General features: G+C 43.8%; 1 protein-coding gene across 1 annotated transcript in view; it reads right to left on the bottom strand.

Moving 5' to 3' along the window:
• ERBB4 (erb-b2 receptor tyrosine kinase 4) overlaps nucleotides 1-14,776 on the bottom strand; it is a 373,897-nt gene that overhangs the window by 77,054 nt on the left and 282,067 nt on the right. Inside the window, exons 18-19 of the mRNA XM_088523696.1 lie at nucleotides 14,144-14,266; nucleotides 12,962-13,060 (exon numbers count right to left, since the gene is read on the bottom strand). Of these exons, the coding sequence (XP_088379822.1) occupies nucleotides 12,962-13,060; nucleotides 14,144-14,266 (222 nt within the window). The remainder of the gene's footprint in view (nucleotides 1-12,961; nucleotides 13,061-14,143; nucleotides 14,267-14,776) is intronic.

Here is a 14,776-nt window from a genome sequence, read left to right as displayed (position 1 = left end):
GCAGCAGCAGAGGGAGGACAGCAGCATCACCAACTGCCACAGCTGCTTTTCCAGGAACTGCCCTGTAGTCATCAGAGGCAGACGCATTTATCAGGGTGTTTTCAGGCAAAAGTCTTAGCTGAGACTTGGCAATAGGTTATATAACCCATTTTCCTGCTGTGCAATAGAGTCTGCAGCACCCGAGCGCTGCCCGGGCAGGCCCGGCGCTGAGGCGGCAGGGCCGTGGCGGCGCGACGCGCTCCGCCTTGCGCCACACGCGCAGAGCTACACAGCCTGTCACAGCCGTTTGCTGGCCCTGCACCATCCTGAGAGACGGGGACTCAGGAGCAAATGAAATAAAATCTTTCTGTAAACCCACGTCCATGCCCCAAGCAGAAAAGACAGACAAATGCTTACGTATAAGCAGGTAGTTTCACGTGCGGTTGTTGCGTGGAGGCCTAACAACACACACTCAGGTCCAAAGCCTTTACTCACACTCACGTGACAGATTTTTCTGTGTAGAAACATGACGTCTGCCTGTGCCGAGTCTGGTGGTCCCAGTGTGTCATAACCAGAGCTCTAACGCAAAGTCCTGCTGTATTAAGCAAGTGAAAAGTGGTGTTGTCTGATGCATTCCTACACCTAAAGCATTAAAAGGATAAAAACTAGGAATGTGAAACAAAGTTAGGCCTGCAGCAGATACCTCACAAACGTGATGGCAACACCAGGGCAACGTGCTGCAGGAGCAGAGCTGGCCCCACTTCCCTCCCAGCACTTGAAACCAGCACAATGCGAGTTGGGTAGAGAGGAACCTTGTTAGGTTCAACAAGGACACGTACAGGGTCCTGCACCTGGGCAGGAATAACCCCAGGTGCCAGGACAGATTAGGGGTTGACCTGCTGGAAAGCAGCTCCGCGGAGAGGGATTTGGGAGTCCTGGTTGACACCAAGTTACCCAAGCAATGTGCCAATAAGCCCAATGGGGCTCCTGGCTGTATCAGGAGGAGTGTTGCAAGAGAGGGGATCCTGCCCCTCTGCTCAGCTCTGGGGAGCCCGCACCTGGACTACTGGGGGCAGTTCTGGGCTCCCCAGGACAAGAGGGACGTGGAGCTTCTAGAGAGGGTCCAGTGGAGAGCCACAAAGATGATTAAGGGCCTGGAGCATCTATTGTATGGAGAAAGACTAAGCGAGCTGGGCCTGTTCAGCCTGGAGAAGAGAAGGCTGAGAGGAGATTTGATCAACATGTTCAAGTACCTGAGGGGAGAATGCAGGGAGGATAGGGCCAAACTCTTCTCGGTGGTGGTCAGTGACAGAACAAGGGGTAATGGGTATAAGTTGAAACACAGGAAGTTCCACCTCCATATGAGGAAGAAGTTCTTTCCTGTGAGGGTAACAGAGCCCTGGAACAGGCTACCCAGAGAGGCTGTGGAGTCTCCTGCTCTGGAGATCTTCAAAACGCGCCTGGATGCCACCCTGTGCCACATGCTCTAGTTGTCCCTGCTGGAGCAGGGGGGTTGGACTAGTTGATCTCTAGAGGTCCCTCCCAACCTCAACCCTTCTGTGATTCTGTGATGTGAACATTGTGAACGTTCTCTCTTCTGTAAGCGATGTCTAAAAGCGCTGCATCAAATATTCTGTACCTTAAAGCAGCAGCAGGCCCGACTGATGCAGGAATTGGTACCTTCATGCTTTTATAGAGCAAGTGTGACTCACTCTGTAAACACTGTGGTCCCTCCCCTGCAAGCATTAAGGATATGGGCAACAGCACCAGCCCCAACAGGGCTCTTCAAGTGCTCAGAGCTAAGCACATGCTTAAATGTCTGAAAGAGTAGGAGATGCACTTTGTAAAGCCCACACACCGTATGCTTCTTGCTTCTCCCGGCTGACTTTGTACTAATTAAGTCTCCCAGTTCAGCAGAGCCCGTGCCAGACGGCAGAGGAGGACACTCAAATCTGCAGGAAGGCTCCTTTGTGCACCACAACCTAACTGAAGACTTTTCTTTCAAGCATTTAGCCAGGGGGCAACTCATACTGGCCTTTCTGCCAGCCTTTCCTGAAAACATTTGATTCTGATCATTAGAAAATAAAATCCAGCCTGTTTTCAGCTAAGTTCTATGCATAGATGGCCAAGAGTTCAGGACCTCCACAAGCAGCAGAACTTTCATGTGAACATTTCCAATCGAAAACACTCAAGAGAAGCAACAGTGGATTTCAGACTGTCAGTGCTGCCTTACGGGTCAGCAGTAAGTACTTTAACAGTATGTACAGCTCTGTATAATGATACTACAGTGTTTGGGCAAATGCTTTACTTAAAATTTGTGACACAGCCATTATTTCAGAATAGCCTGTTAAAAGAGGTTCACCCGCCTTACCGTTTTGATGCAAGTAGCAAAATGTTTCAAGTTTTAAAGGTCCACTGCCTAAAAAGGCAAACATTTCAGCTGCAGGAGAACGCGAAGGGAAAGAAACTCAACCACTGACCAGTTTATAAACATTTTCAGCCTTGGCTGCAGATTCCTTTCAGGAGAAGGGAGCTCTTGCTTTGAGTTTTGATATAAGATGGCAAGTTCTCAGGAATGAGTGAAACAGAAAAAAATCTATCATGCTCTCGCTCCTTTTGAAGAGTCTTAGGTTGTTGCTTTGAAATTTTGTTATATCACTGAAAAGCTTGACTTTATAATCACACACTCAAAGCTCTTCTCGCCTTCAGGATCAATTTAAAGGGACAGCAGCAGCCTGAAACCTGATTTCATCAAGTGTACTATCAACATTAAGAGTTGTTTTAATCAAAGACATATTTTGCCCATAACGCAGGCAGTTCATTTCTCGCATTTGAGAATTCAAAAGAGACTTCTCATTTCCACATTTCACTCATTTGTATTCAACTGCATGAACTGAGCCTCACACTCAGGACTCAAGTACTGCAAAGGGAAGATTATATTTAAACAAAACAGGCTTCACTGGATGGTGTGACACAAAAATTGATTTTTTGACCACGCTGGTGTCAGTTAACCATGAAGTCATCAAAAGCTTCCACACTTTTCCTGGCTCACAGTGTTTTCTTCCCTTCAACAATATTCACCTGCCATTCTCCTGCCTTATGCCTCAAAGTTTCACCTCCCTCCCTGAGCTCCTGTAAGATTTGGGTATTTTGTAGCCTTAGGGTAATGAACATACAGGTAACAATATAATAATGATATTTTCATGCTGCTAAAATCGTGACATCAGCAATGCGCCTCAAATTAAATACTATGTTTGATCTCCAATGCATGGTCCTACTTATTCTGCATCCTCTCTCTCCCTTGGTGACAACCAAACCCGCAAGACCTCAAGATTTGAAGAACAACCCGTCCTGAACTGATGGTCAGCTGACTTTTACCAGTGCAAAAACCACATTCAAATTAATACACACAACTGCTTTTATTAGTTTGTGTTTGTAGCCACGCACACACTTTCATAAAGGCAAGATCTTATGGAAATAGAGAAGTCAAGACAGATAGTTATAGGGAAATAACATCTAAACAAACCTGCAATATTGCAAGGGGGAATACTTATTTTCCTACAAACCTGTAAAGCGACAGCTCTATGAATAGAGCATAATAATTATGTTACATTACATTCTCTTCTATGATTTACCCCATCACAAAAACATTTACTTTGTTACTATAGCGTAACACCTCAGAACCAGAACGTCCAGAGCACTACGCAGCGAAACGGGCTGCACAAGTGAAACCCCCAAACCTCTTCTCTTGGAGTAGTGTTTCCCACAGCAACTGCTAAAAGGTTGACTGGGGTGAAACTGCTTTTCGACAGCCAGCAGTACCTTGCAGCTGTTTGGGAAAGATAGGGAAAAAGACCATTTCTAAGAGACACTGCAGAAAAAACTTCAGGCAAATGAAGCACAACTAGAGAGCCTGAAAGCCCCAGGCTGTCACACGCATGGTGCCAAAATTAGTACTAGACAATTACCCACTCCAGCTACATGGATGGGCCATACAAATTGCAAGCTTGCTCTCAAGCTCTGAAGCACAGGACATGTGCACCCTGATTACAAGGCACTAGCCCCAGCCAATATTACACTGCCCGTATTTCCTCCTAGTTAATAGTGCTAATTGTTTATTTGGGATGACTTTTAGGAAACAAAACTAGGGTTATGCACAGTTAATCCAGCAAACCAATTATTTGCTACATGTGTTTGCTTTTTCCTTTGGGTTTTGGGTTTTTTTGAAAAAATTTTAAAGACTTGTATAACCATAGTATGACCTCCTGCCAGGACCACAGAATATACAGTGCCTATGAGAGGCACCCCATGAAGCTAAAATGGACAGCAAGCTCTTCATATTTCTGGTCATCCTCAGAAATGTTCTGTGCTAGTGAAATGCCAAAGCAGCAGTGAGTTGTTGCCCATCACCAGAGATCCTACAGGTCTGTTTGCCCAGGGGAAGTTTGGAAGCAGATTAATTTGCCCTTTTTAGATACATAGAGAGGAGGGAACAGCTACCAGTTGCCAGCAAGACACAGGCCAATTTCAGTGTGAATTTGAAAGTGATCGGGAATCCAGTATCATTTATACAGGCAGGTGGGTGATGGTGATAAAACACATTTGTGGATATTAAAACCAGACAGGAAACAGCATTCACATCCTCAGAACATGGAGAGAATGTTTCCCATCTGCTCACTGCTGAAGAAAAAAAATCCCAACTCCTCCCACTCTTTCTGCCTGCTCTCCACAACTCAGTCACTTGGGAAAATATTTTATTGTGATGCATTCTTTTAAATATTTCAGTTTGGATTTGAACATATTTTTCTGTTGCACATGATCTGCCCTGTGAAACAACAGATATTTGACCGTAGCTCAGCAGTCTCCTACCACTGCATCAATACTGCTCCATTTCACAGCATTTACCTATGCACACTCATCACTGAATGCTTTTGGAGTTGCTATTGAGCAAATATAACACGGCTGCAATTTGTAAACAGAGCTCCAAAAAATCTAAATAATTGTATTTCCTTAAATATTTTTATCCCATTTGTCATGCAAAGCATGAAGATAACAACAGGCCCTGGTCTAGCTAACACTATTTAATTCTAGTTTGTACAGCGCATATTTGTCTATGCAATTAAATATCTGATATTCTATATAAAGCAAGCAAATCTCTGAGGATACAATTTTAATCACTTTATAAGTAACTGAGAGTTAAGAATCCCTAATTTCTCCTCTGCTGCTAATTTGCCTTATACGAAGCATCCTCCAACTTCTTTAAATTAGCAGGCTTTGGTGGCCAGCACTGACTAGAAAAAGACTTTTTTTGAATCAGTGAGTAGGTAGATAAAACAGATTTGTTTCAAAACAAATCTCACAATTTCTGCCTAAGTAAACATTCCAAGGCATTTTAAAACAAATTATTAATAACCATTAAAGAATTTGCTCAAAAACTTTACAAGATCTGTGTTCAAATTCAGAGAGCTGTGCATAAAAAGGGGGTAAAAAAAAAAAAATTCCTCTGCTTAGCATTAACCTGTTGTGTCTACCTTGACTGAAAGCCTTCAGGACAGGAACGAGCTCTGGGCTCAGCAGGACCAGCAGAGCCATACATCACACTGAGCAACACCAGCAAAGTCAATGCACAAAACACTGCTCTGCCAAATGCAGTCACTCCTGGAACTACGACTTCGGCTTTGGAGGGCCGAGCACTTCAAACCAGCAATTACTGATCTAGGGACTGCCAGGCACATTACAGCCTCTGCTCTATCTCTGTCTATCCTAGTTATTGCACTGAAGTCTAAAACAAACTAGCAAAATATTACAAAGATGATCAAAAATCTAGCCATCCCTCTCCTATTTTTTTTACCAGATTTCCCTCTCCTATTTTTTACATTACAACTCTGTGACAGGCAATTGTCCCTACCACTGCTTATCAATGTTAAGTAGCATGCAGAAGATTAATATGAACAAATGCTAATTATTTAATTTTTTAAAGTCCCTGACAGTTACTGTTGTATTAGAGGTGCCTCAATCAGTACAGAGTTATGGAAAACAGTTAATTTTTCAAAGGTTATCTACAGCAAAGCATTAAGGGAAAAGTATTTCAAACCACAGTGTCTTGGAAGACTTTTAAAACAACATATTTCAACAGTGACACTTCAAGCTCAGCTCTCATGAGCCCCTGCTTCCTTACCATTACATTTATATTAAATTAAAATTGGGATTCATCGCGAGTGCAGGACTGTCTAGTATGTTCCTATTCTCACTCAACAAAAAAATACTTGTTCCTCTTGAACTTCAAGTTGGCTCGGCACTTTGGCCGTGTAAAAGCACGCAGGACCCATGAACCGCATCGCTCCCGTGGGGCCTCGTGCGCGCTGCCTCCTCCGCTGCAGCCCGTGCAGCACTCACGAGCAACCCGGAATGTGGTCACCCGCCTCGGTGCAGCACTGAGCTAAACCATGGACGAGAGGGCTTCAAACACGATCAGCCAGCACACGCACACGGTTTTACCGAGTGAAATACCGAGACATTTCTGCTTGGGTCTTTCCTTTGAACCTCCCTGGGCTCACCGTTAACCTGGAACTCCTGAAGGCTTGTTTGGGATGCATTACAGATAAGGCTATAGAAACAGTACCTCCTTTTTTATTAAGACAGACCTCATAAAGCCCTCATTTATTACCAGTGTGGCAACATTCTTGCATATGCATTGCCCTTTAGAATCTTAAACATTAATGTGTGCCTACTTTATAGTGCAAATGTGAGCTGCAGGCACAAAGGAAAAAACGTAAAGTGAGAGGTTTCTTTAAGTTCCTTTTAGTGGTAAGTCAGTAGTAATCACCTCGTTTTCAGTGCCAATGTCTGCATTATAACTGGGTAACTGTGCCAGCTTCTTCTCTCAATTAACACATAAAACACTATTTGGTAACTCCACTTCCCATCTGATCCTGTTTTGTCACAGTTTCATTTCTACACCTTGCATTTGAAGACATCAGCAAAACCCTAGAGAGACTTCAAGCACTCTTATACTCTGCTTATGTAGAAGAAAGGCTGTTTTCCATGAATTTCAGCACAAGTCTCAAAGCTGCAACCTACTGTTTCAACAGTATCTGTTCCTACACAGATATCAAGGCGAGTCTTTTCTTCTGCTTTAAATCATCATTAATCAGTTGTGTGACTGAAACGCTGGCACCTGTGGGCACTATCGGGCTGAAGCGCCAGCCCCGGACCTCACGGCCGGACAATATCCAGGAGAAACTTGCACTGAGTGATGAAGATTGCTCTCCAAGTCCCGATGCAGACAACAAAGTACTTGGGTCCTGGGAAAGTATGAGGCTGGAGGACAGCTTCCTGGCTCAGGGCCAGATCTATCATACAGCAAAGGATGGCAACACGTAGCACAGTGCAAAGAGCTAGAGGGCCACTCTTCAGCAACAGAAAAAGAAAAGTCACCATGGAGATACAAATCCCAAGAGGCTCAGATAAAGTCTCCTAATTGAAGTGGTATGTGCTGACTTGTGCTGCTCTTCCAGCACCACTTTTCTGCCCCTCCTGCTGCCCCTTTTTGACATTCCCTTTCTTGGTCTGCTTGTTATTTATTTATTTACTTACGTGGGGGGAGCTCTCTCTTACAGCGTTATGTAAAAACAACAGTGGGATCCTGCTCCTCTTAATAACTATGCCAGTAATACTCAAATAATTGATTTTGTGGTTTGGTAACCAAACTGAAATCTACTCTCCGATTTCAGAGATTTTTTTTTTCCTTCCTATTGTGGAAGGAAAAAATCCTAGGCTAAGCAAATATTTGAAAAGAAAACTACTCCTTCAGGTGGAAAAAGAAGTGAACGTGGCCTTGAAGCAGTCACCTCCCCATGCCCCCAGCAGCTGCCCTTCAGCAGCGGCAGGTCCCGGCTCCGCAGGGGCTGCTCTGTAGCGCGCGGCCCCCTCAAGGACAGCCTGATTGCTGGAAAGCTAATTGCAGTCACGGGCAGTTCTGTGCCTGGGCTGACAGGCAAACAGGCTTTCCTCCCAAGTGGCTTGCACAAGGGCAAGGGGACCTGCGGCCGGACGAGCAGGGCGCCCCGTCCCGCTGCTCCTGCGGGAGCCCCTTTGCCCGCTGCAGAGGAGGATGTTTACAGAGAGCAGGGCAGGACCAAGGAAAACTCACTGCCGACACGCAGAACCCCACCTGATCCTAGAGCTGCCCTTTAGCTGTAGTTTGAGGCCATGCGGTCAGGAGAATGACTGGGATGTCCCATTCCAGGACGCCCAGTGGGACTGCGCTGCCTTCTGAACAAGTCTTGCACTAAGCGTCTGCAGGGATTAATGAAGATCTAGGTCACACGTGTCACTAGGTAGCCTGATGATTCTGTGTTGAATTAAGCATAATGCAATGGAGGCGCAAAAATCTTCCTCCTGTCACCTATTGACAGGAACCCTCAGTGCAAATCATCAACAGTAGAACTGCACATTACAGCAAGCCTGTCCACAGCAAGCCCCAATAGCTCTTTAAATGTGGTCCAGGGGCAGTAAAAAGAACCCAGAAGCTCCAGCTTAGAGTCCTCCTAAGTCTAATGCCAGCAGCAGGAACTAAGGGAGACAAGTCATGTCCCACCTTCCCTCAGCTGGGCGCCCAGATGCAGCCAGACACACCTGCAGGCACAAAGAAGGCCCCTAGAGCCACCCAGGTCTCTCCTCCTGCCTTTCAGCAGAGCAGGAGCTGAATTGCAGCTGGTAACCTCCTGCCTCCCATGTCCTTCACCTCCCCTCCTTGGTCTGGTCACCCGAGTGGGTTTTTTTATTCTTGAAACCTCAGAAATAAAAATATTGGTGTGTCTTGAGCACTTCTCTTTACTATAAAAGGGGTTTATAATTTCCAAAAAGCTGCTTTCTTTCACTTGACAGTGAAAGAAGACTGATTGCTTTATAAATTTAGTTAATTAGATCACACAGGCAAACATAATGCAAGAAAAGGCGAGGGTATCAACCCCCTTTATGCAGCTTTAATTTGCTTGCTGCGTGCCTGGTGGAGGTCGTTGTCATTTATTACCTTTACACACCACTTGACAAATGCTCTCCTGCTCCCTGGAAGCTGCTCCGAGGGATGGCAGGGAACCACACTAAGTCCAGACGAAGTCAAGAAGCCTCCTAGATCTTAATTATAAAACCATAAAACAAACCAACTGCTTTTGAAGCTTCTTACCTGGAAACAAATGAGAATGTAGAATTTATTTCCAACCATAAATTCCAAACCCTTCAGTTTAATTTTTCTCGTGTTAACTTTCCCACCTAGCTAAGCAGCCCTGGCTTCTATTATTAGCTCCTGGCCCAGTATCAGCTGACCAGCATCAGTCAAACTGTCTTCATCTCAATGAGCTCAGGGACTCCCAGCGAACTCTGTGCACGCAGACTTGTGCTTGCAGCCTCTAATTATTTCCTAACAGATAATGGAGCATTTAAGTTCAGAGAGGATAGATTTAACTTGTAAGTGGATCAAAAGCCTGGATAAAAATCACAGCTTCTTGGATTACTTCTTGGAAACACCAAGCTTACGGGTAGAGAGAGGGACCTCAGCAATTGCCTGTTTCCCCATGACGAGTTTGCTTTAAGATTTTTATTTTTTAGATTCCCATGTTTCCCAACTGTGCCATGACTTGGGAATGTATTACACTGTAAGCAGAGCATCTGGTTGGATGTCAAACCGTCTGATCAGGCCAAAGGCTACTTGGACTTATCAGGCAATCACAACACAGTCAAATAATTTGAGACTGATGAGGGAAACCCCTTTTTGCAACTTAAATTGCAAATCCCTGTTCTAGTGTGACACATTTGCCTTGTCTTCTCAGAAGGCCGAGACCCTCGGGACCCTCGTATTTTCTTGGTGTTGCCAGCCCTCAGGTGATGCACGGGGTATGGGACTTCTGCAGTGATAAATGCTACGTAAGAGAGCGGGGAGCAGAGCAAAATAAAGAGAGCTAGCTTTTTGTGTGGAAAAAGCAGGGAAAACAGACTCTGGTGCAATACCCAGAAGAAAAATTCCATGTAGGGAATGTACTTTTTGGTGACAGCCAATTCATCATCCCCTGATGGGAGGTGTTTGGCCATAGCGGGCGCTAACATCATGCACTGTATCATTAGAGTCATTAAAGATCCATTAGTGGGTGCTCAGAGTGCTGCAATGACAGCCCAGGAGCCAAACTCTCATTCTTCACTCTTTTAGCCCAAGATGGAGCCAAACGTCAGCAGCTCGCAGGGCACTTTTGCCCTTGCACCCTGCCAGCAGCAGCAGTTGCAACGAGAGCCTCCAGGCTGTGCCACTGCCGTCTCCAGCAGCTCTTTCTGCAGGCAAGTTTTATTGCAAGTACAAGGACACAGACCACTGAGTGAGAAGTAACTGCTGACCAGAGCACATCTGTACTGCACAAGTTTGAAAAACATGAAAGCCAAGGGTTTGAGCCACCATCACAGCACCTCCTTCCCACTGATAACCAGCATACGGGACACTTGGACAGGATTTGTCTCATAAAAACTCATACATTTTCCTAATAATATCACTTAATAATATAAAGTTTTATCAACACAGCTATACTGGCCCAAAGCTCAGTGAGGAGGAGTAATAACACGTCTTCCCACTACAACTTCCTGCAGAGCAATGAAAGACATTAAACTACCTCATCTCCTCCCAATAACTTTTCAGGTTAAAACTATGGCCTTTCTGCAAAAGGCAGGACTAGCCGCATTAAAATCATAAACAGTATCTCAGTCCTTCTATTATATAAAAAGTATCCCTTTAAGAAACTTATTTCAGAAAATAGATTACTTGGTTAGGAAGTGAGATGGCAGGAATTTCTACACAATCACACGAGCAATTATTCAAAAGAATGAAATTAAATCTGCTTCCTAATCAAGCCTACACAGAAAAGGCTGTTACAGACTACTGTACTTAAATCAAATGCAGTGCTAATACAAAATGCCTTAGTGCTTTTCATTGTGACTGATTCCAACTGATGGTGAGGTCCAATTTTTTATCATTCCAAAATATTTTATTACTCCAAAACTAAACGTTATTTTTCGTTTTTCGCTGAACTTCTGACCACTGGGTCAGAAGCCCATGGAGGACTGTTAAACACAGAGCCTTTCCTAATGTAGCTGAACCTCACAGTTACAATCTCTCTTTTCCAAAAACCTCCCTAATTTCTGAGCTATTTATCAGATGTTATGATGTATACACCAGAGGCAAATGTTGTCCACTGAATGAGGGCAAGCAACTCTGCCTTTTAACAGAGACTCTATGTTTTATTTGTACAGCACTGCAAGGTTATTCAACACCAAGAAAGGAGATAATACCATTATTTTTCTATTTTGCAAATACATAAGATCAGATCCTGCTACAAGCTGAATTATTGCATTGACTTAAATAGAGTACAACCAATTTGCTCTGTTGGAGGACAGAATCCAGAGTGCTGAATGCTAACAGCAGACTCGAGTACAGGGGACTCCCACTCCCAGCACACTTGCTTCAGAAAAATGATGAAAACCAGATCTTTTCTTTCTGGAGATCTACCATTAGCAGCACTCTTGATCATTATTTTGTCCATTAAGCAAACATCTCATCCTCCTTATCCTTTTAGCACCATTCATTCCTTCCGAGTGGAGCTGAAATGCTTTTCTTTTTTGTTATTTTTGTGCACAATGATCACTGATGTCATGGGCATAAATGTGCAGTGCTCTGTGCAGAGCACAGAACATACATTGATCTATACAGTTTTATTTCAATTGCTTGAGAATTCACACACAATAATTTGACTGAAATATCTAAAAGGGTAATTGCATAGATCTACTCATTTCTAGACGACAGCGTAGACAATATAATGGGAGTAAAATCCCCTTTTGGTTTATAGTCTTATTAGTGCTAATTAAACTTACATGCTGAATAGATCTTCAAGATGTAAAAGCACTGTAATTTTAAAGTTCACATGAGGAATCTAATAATTTAGGACTTAGAAAAAGTGGAAATTCCTATGACTTGTCAAAAACTGCCACTGCACATGACTTGCATGTTCACCATCCCGGTGAGGCTCCAACTGGGCACAGAACTGAACTCTGAGTGCATGATCTCTGAGAACACAGAACACCTGCAAAAACTAGGATCTTTGCTTCTTACTAACAATATCCTAGATAAGGAAAGTAAATGGGCTTTTAAAACCCACTGTATTTTCATAAATCTTTTCCTCCCTTGTGTGCTTTGCTGCTGCAGACAACTCCCAGATTCTCACTGCTTTGTTCTGAAGGAGATTAAAGTAGAAGAGAGCTGAAACTGAACTGCTGAAACTGGGAGCTCTAGGCCAGCGAAGACCCACGTCCACGGCGCGGTGCTCCACCATGACAACTCTTACTCACTTCTCTGCCATGGAAAAATCAAGTATGCAGGACAGAAGAGATTCTGCTTTCTGCTGATAGGATGCCCATCCATAAGAAACCTCCAGGCATTTTAAGGTTCATGGTATCAGCATAGCGAAAAAGCCAGCCCTTCAGTAACACAGTACTCCAGTACTTACTGACAGTTGTGGAGAAGAAATATCTACAAACAGTGAACTACACTGGGCAGAGTACTGCATCATGGAGATAGGCCTAACTGTATAGTTTCAGTGAAGCAGAACTCATCTATCCTCAGCCAAGGCTGCAATTTATTTATTTTATTTTTAAACACTGCTGCAACAGAGAAGGCTATACATCCATGTCATGCATGGACAGCTCATGGAGAACTAAGGGCAAGAGGCAGATGGCTCCTACAAAAAAAATCTGAACTAAGTTTTTCTAGGGCATGGTACTGTAGTGCTGAATATCAGGACAATGCTGGTCCTGTTCACAAACATTCCTCTATTATTTAAATGTAAGGAAACAAAAAAAAAATCCAAGCAGAAATTTATTTTTACAATCTCTGTGTTCTACAGAGAGGTCCCCCGCTAAGACTAACTGAAGCTGATCATCTACTTACATCCATAAATTCCACGTTGGCTTTGGGACCGGTGGTCTCATTCAGGATCTTTATGGCCACAGGAATCTTTACAGTTTCTCCCTCAGGGACCCAAATACCCTAGAATGACAAGGAAAAATGGCATAAGACCAAAAAGACAACAATGATAACATCTTCATTCAGAGACTCACTTCTTTTTATTGCATTTTGTTATGGACTGTGCAGGGTTTTGTTATGGACTGTAGAACCTCTTAAGTCAAAACACAGAGTTATAAAATAAAAATATCCACAAAACTAGTTTTATACCAGAGCAAAACACTTGCACAGTGTGAAAGATTTATTATTACACCTGCTTCGTTTTCCTAGTCGCAATCACAGTTTGCCTATGTACAGTGATATACCTAACTTTTATGCTGTTCATTGCTTCCTATAAAATTAAACAAAAATCTGGATTTTCTGTAGTATTCTTATGCTAAACCCACTGCAGCTATCACTTAACTCCAGCTCTTGAGTATCAGCACCAGGTAGGTTATACTATAATGCAGAAATATGACACCTCGAGAATAATCTATTTTGAGTAAAGCACTTGGGGACTGTTTCTCTAACCAAACCTTTAAAGCTAAGATGCCTAAAAAATAAACATTACTATTGAAATTCACAAGCTATGCATCTCTTGGGCTGCCTTTCCACCCGTCCTATCTATTGCTGCTTTCCTGACAACCACATGCTACCCATATCACCTCATTATGTGCTTTCCAGTTGCTTATTTCAAAATGGATTCCCATGGCCTTATAGTGCTGGGCCCTAGTCTGCACTTCCTCCATTTTTCCCCCAGTTTGCAAACAAACCCATATCAATGCTATTGCCTTTTCTCCAGGTGGCTTGGTGGCTGTTTGACCTGTTCCTGAAGAACTACTGCATGCCATGGAGATCTGGATGTGGCAAGATCCAGGATTTCTTTTACCAATGGGGATTTTCTTGGGCAGGTTCTGCTCTCAGAACCTGTTAAAAGTGAATTAACAGAACTAACCACACCAAGGAGCAATGTCTTTATGTCCGATTAAAGCTGAAATCAAGAGCTTAGCCTGAAGATGTGCATCTACCCCACAACCCGAGTGCTACGAGCTGCTCAGCTGCAATGCAAAACCCCACTGTTGAAGCATCAACGAGGCTGCCCGGCGCTGTGCAAAGACACACACATACCTTGTACACCGTTCCAAAGGCTCCCGAGCCAAGAACCTTAACGCGTTTTAGCTCTGTTTCCTTCAAGATACGAAGCTGTGCCTGGTTCGGTGCCGTGCCACTGGGGGTCAAGGGTTCCACGAGCTGCCAAGGCAAATCCAACAGTGTTAAATATCTGAAAATGTGACGACAACAGGTTCTGGACCTGAAAAGGTCCAGAAAGATCCAATTCAACACTGGAAAAACACAATGAGATCTACTGATCTGCCAGCCTGGGGGAGATCTCCCACCTTTAAAGTACATCAGCAATGCTAAGCACAAACCAGGAAACCTCATGGAGAAAACCCTCACTCAGTATGCACTAACTTCCACTGGGAATTGTGGGATGGAATCACAAACTTGGAATTGAACCCGTGCCACAATGACACACCCAAGGATTTTTGCTAATGGAGGCAGTACAAACATTTTCAGGGCAGAAATACAGCATTTATTGCCAGTGCAACAACTTCTATTTTTGCCTCTTTCAGTGCCTTTCAAGTCAGTCATATTTTCTTTTAATAATCTTGACTTAATGGCTCATCCTGTTTTTATTCTGTTTTGGGGAAGGGACTGCTCTTCTGAACTTCGTCTACACCACCTTGAAGGACAATTTGA

Source organism: Tinamus guttatus, unplaced genomic scaffold, assembly GCF_059628265.1.
Source record: "Tinamus guttatus ecotype Peru unplaced genomic scaffold, ASM5962826v1 Tinamus_guttatus_pri_ptg000197l, whole genome shotgun sequence".
NCBI lineage: Eukaryota > Metazoa > Chordata > Aves > Tinamiformes > Tinamidae > Tinamus > Tinamus guttatus.
The sequence above is the reverse complement of the archived record's forward strand: the minus strand, read 5'-3'. Positions and strand labels throughout refer to the sequence as shown.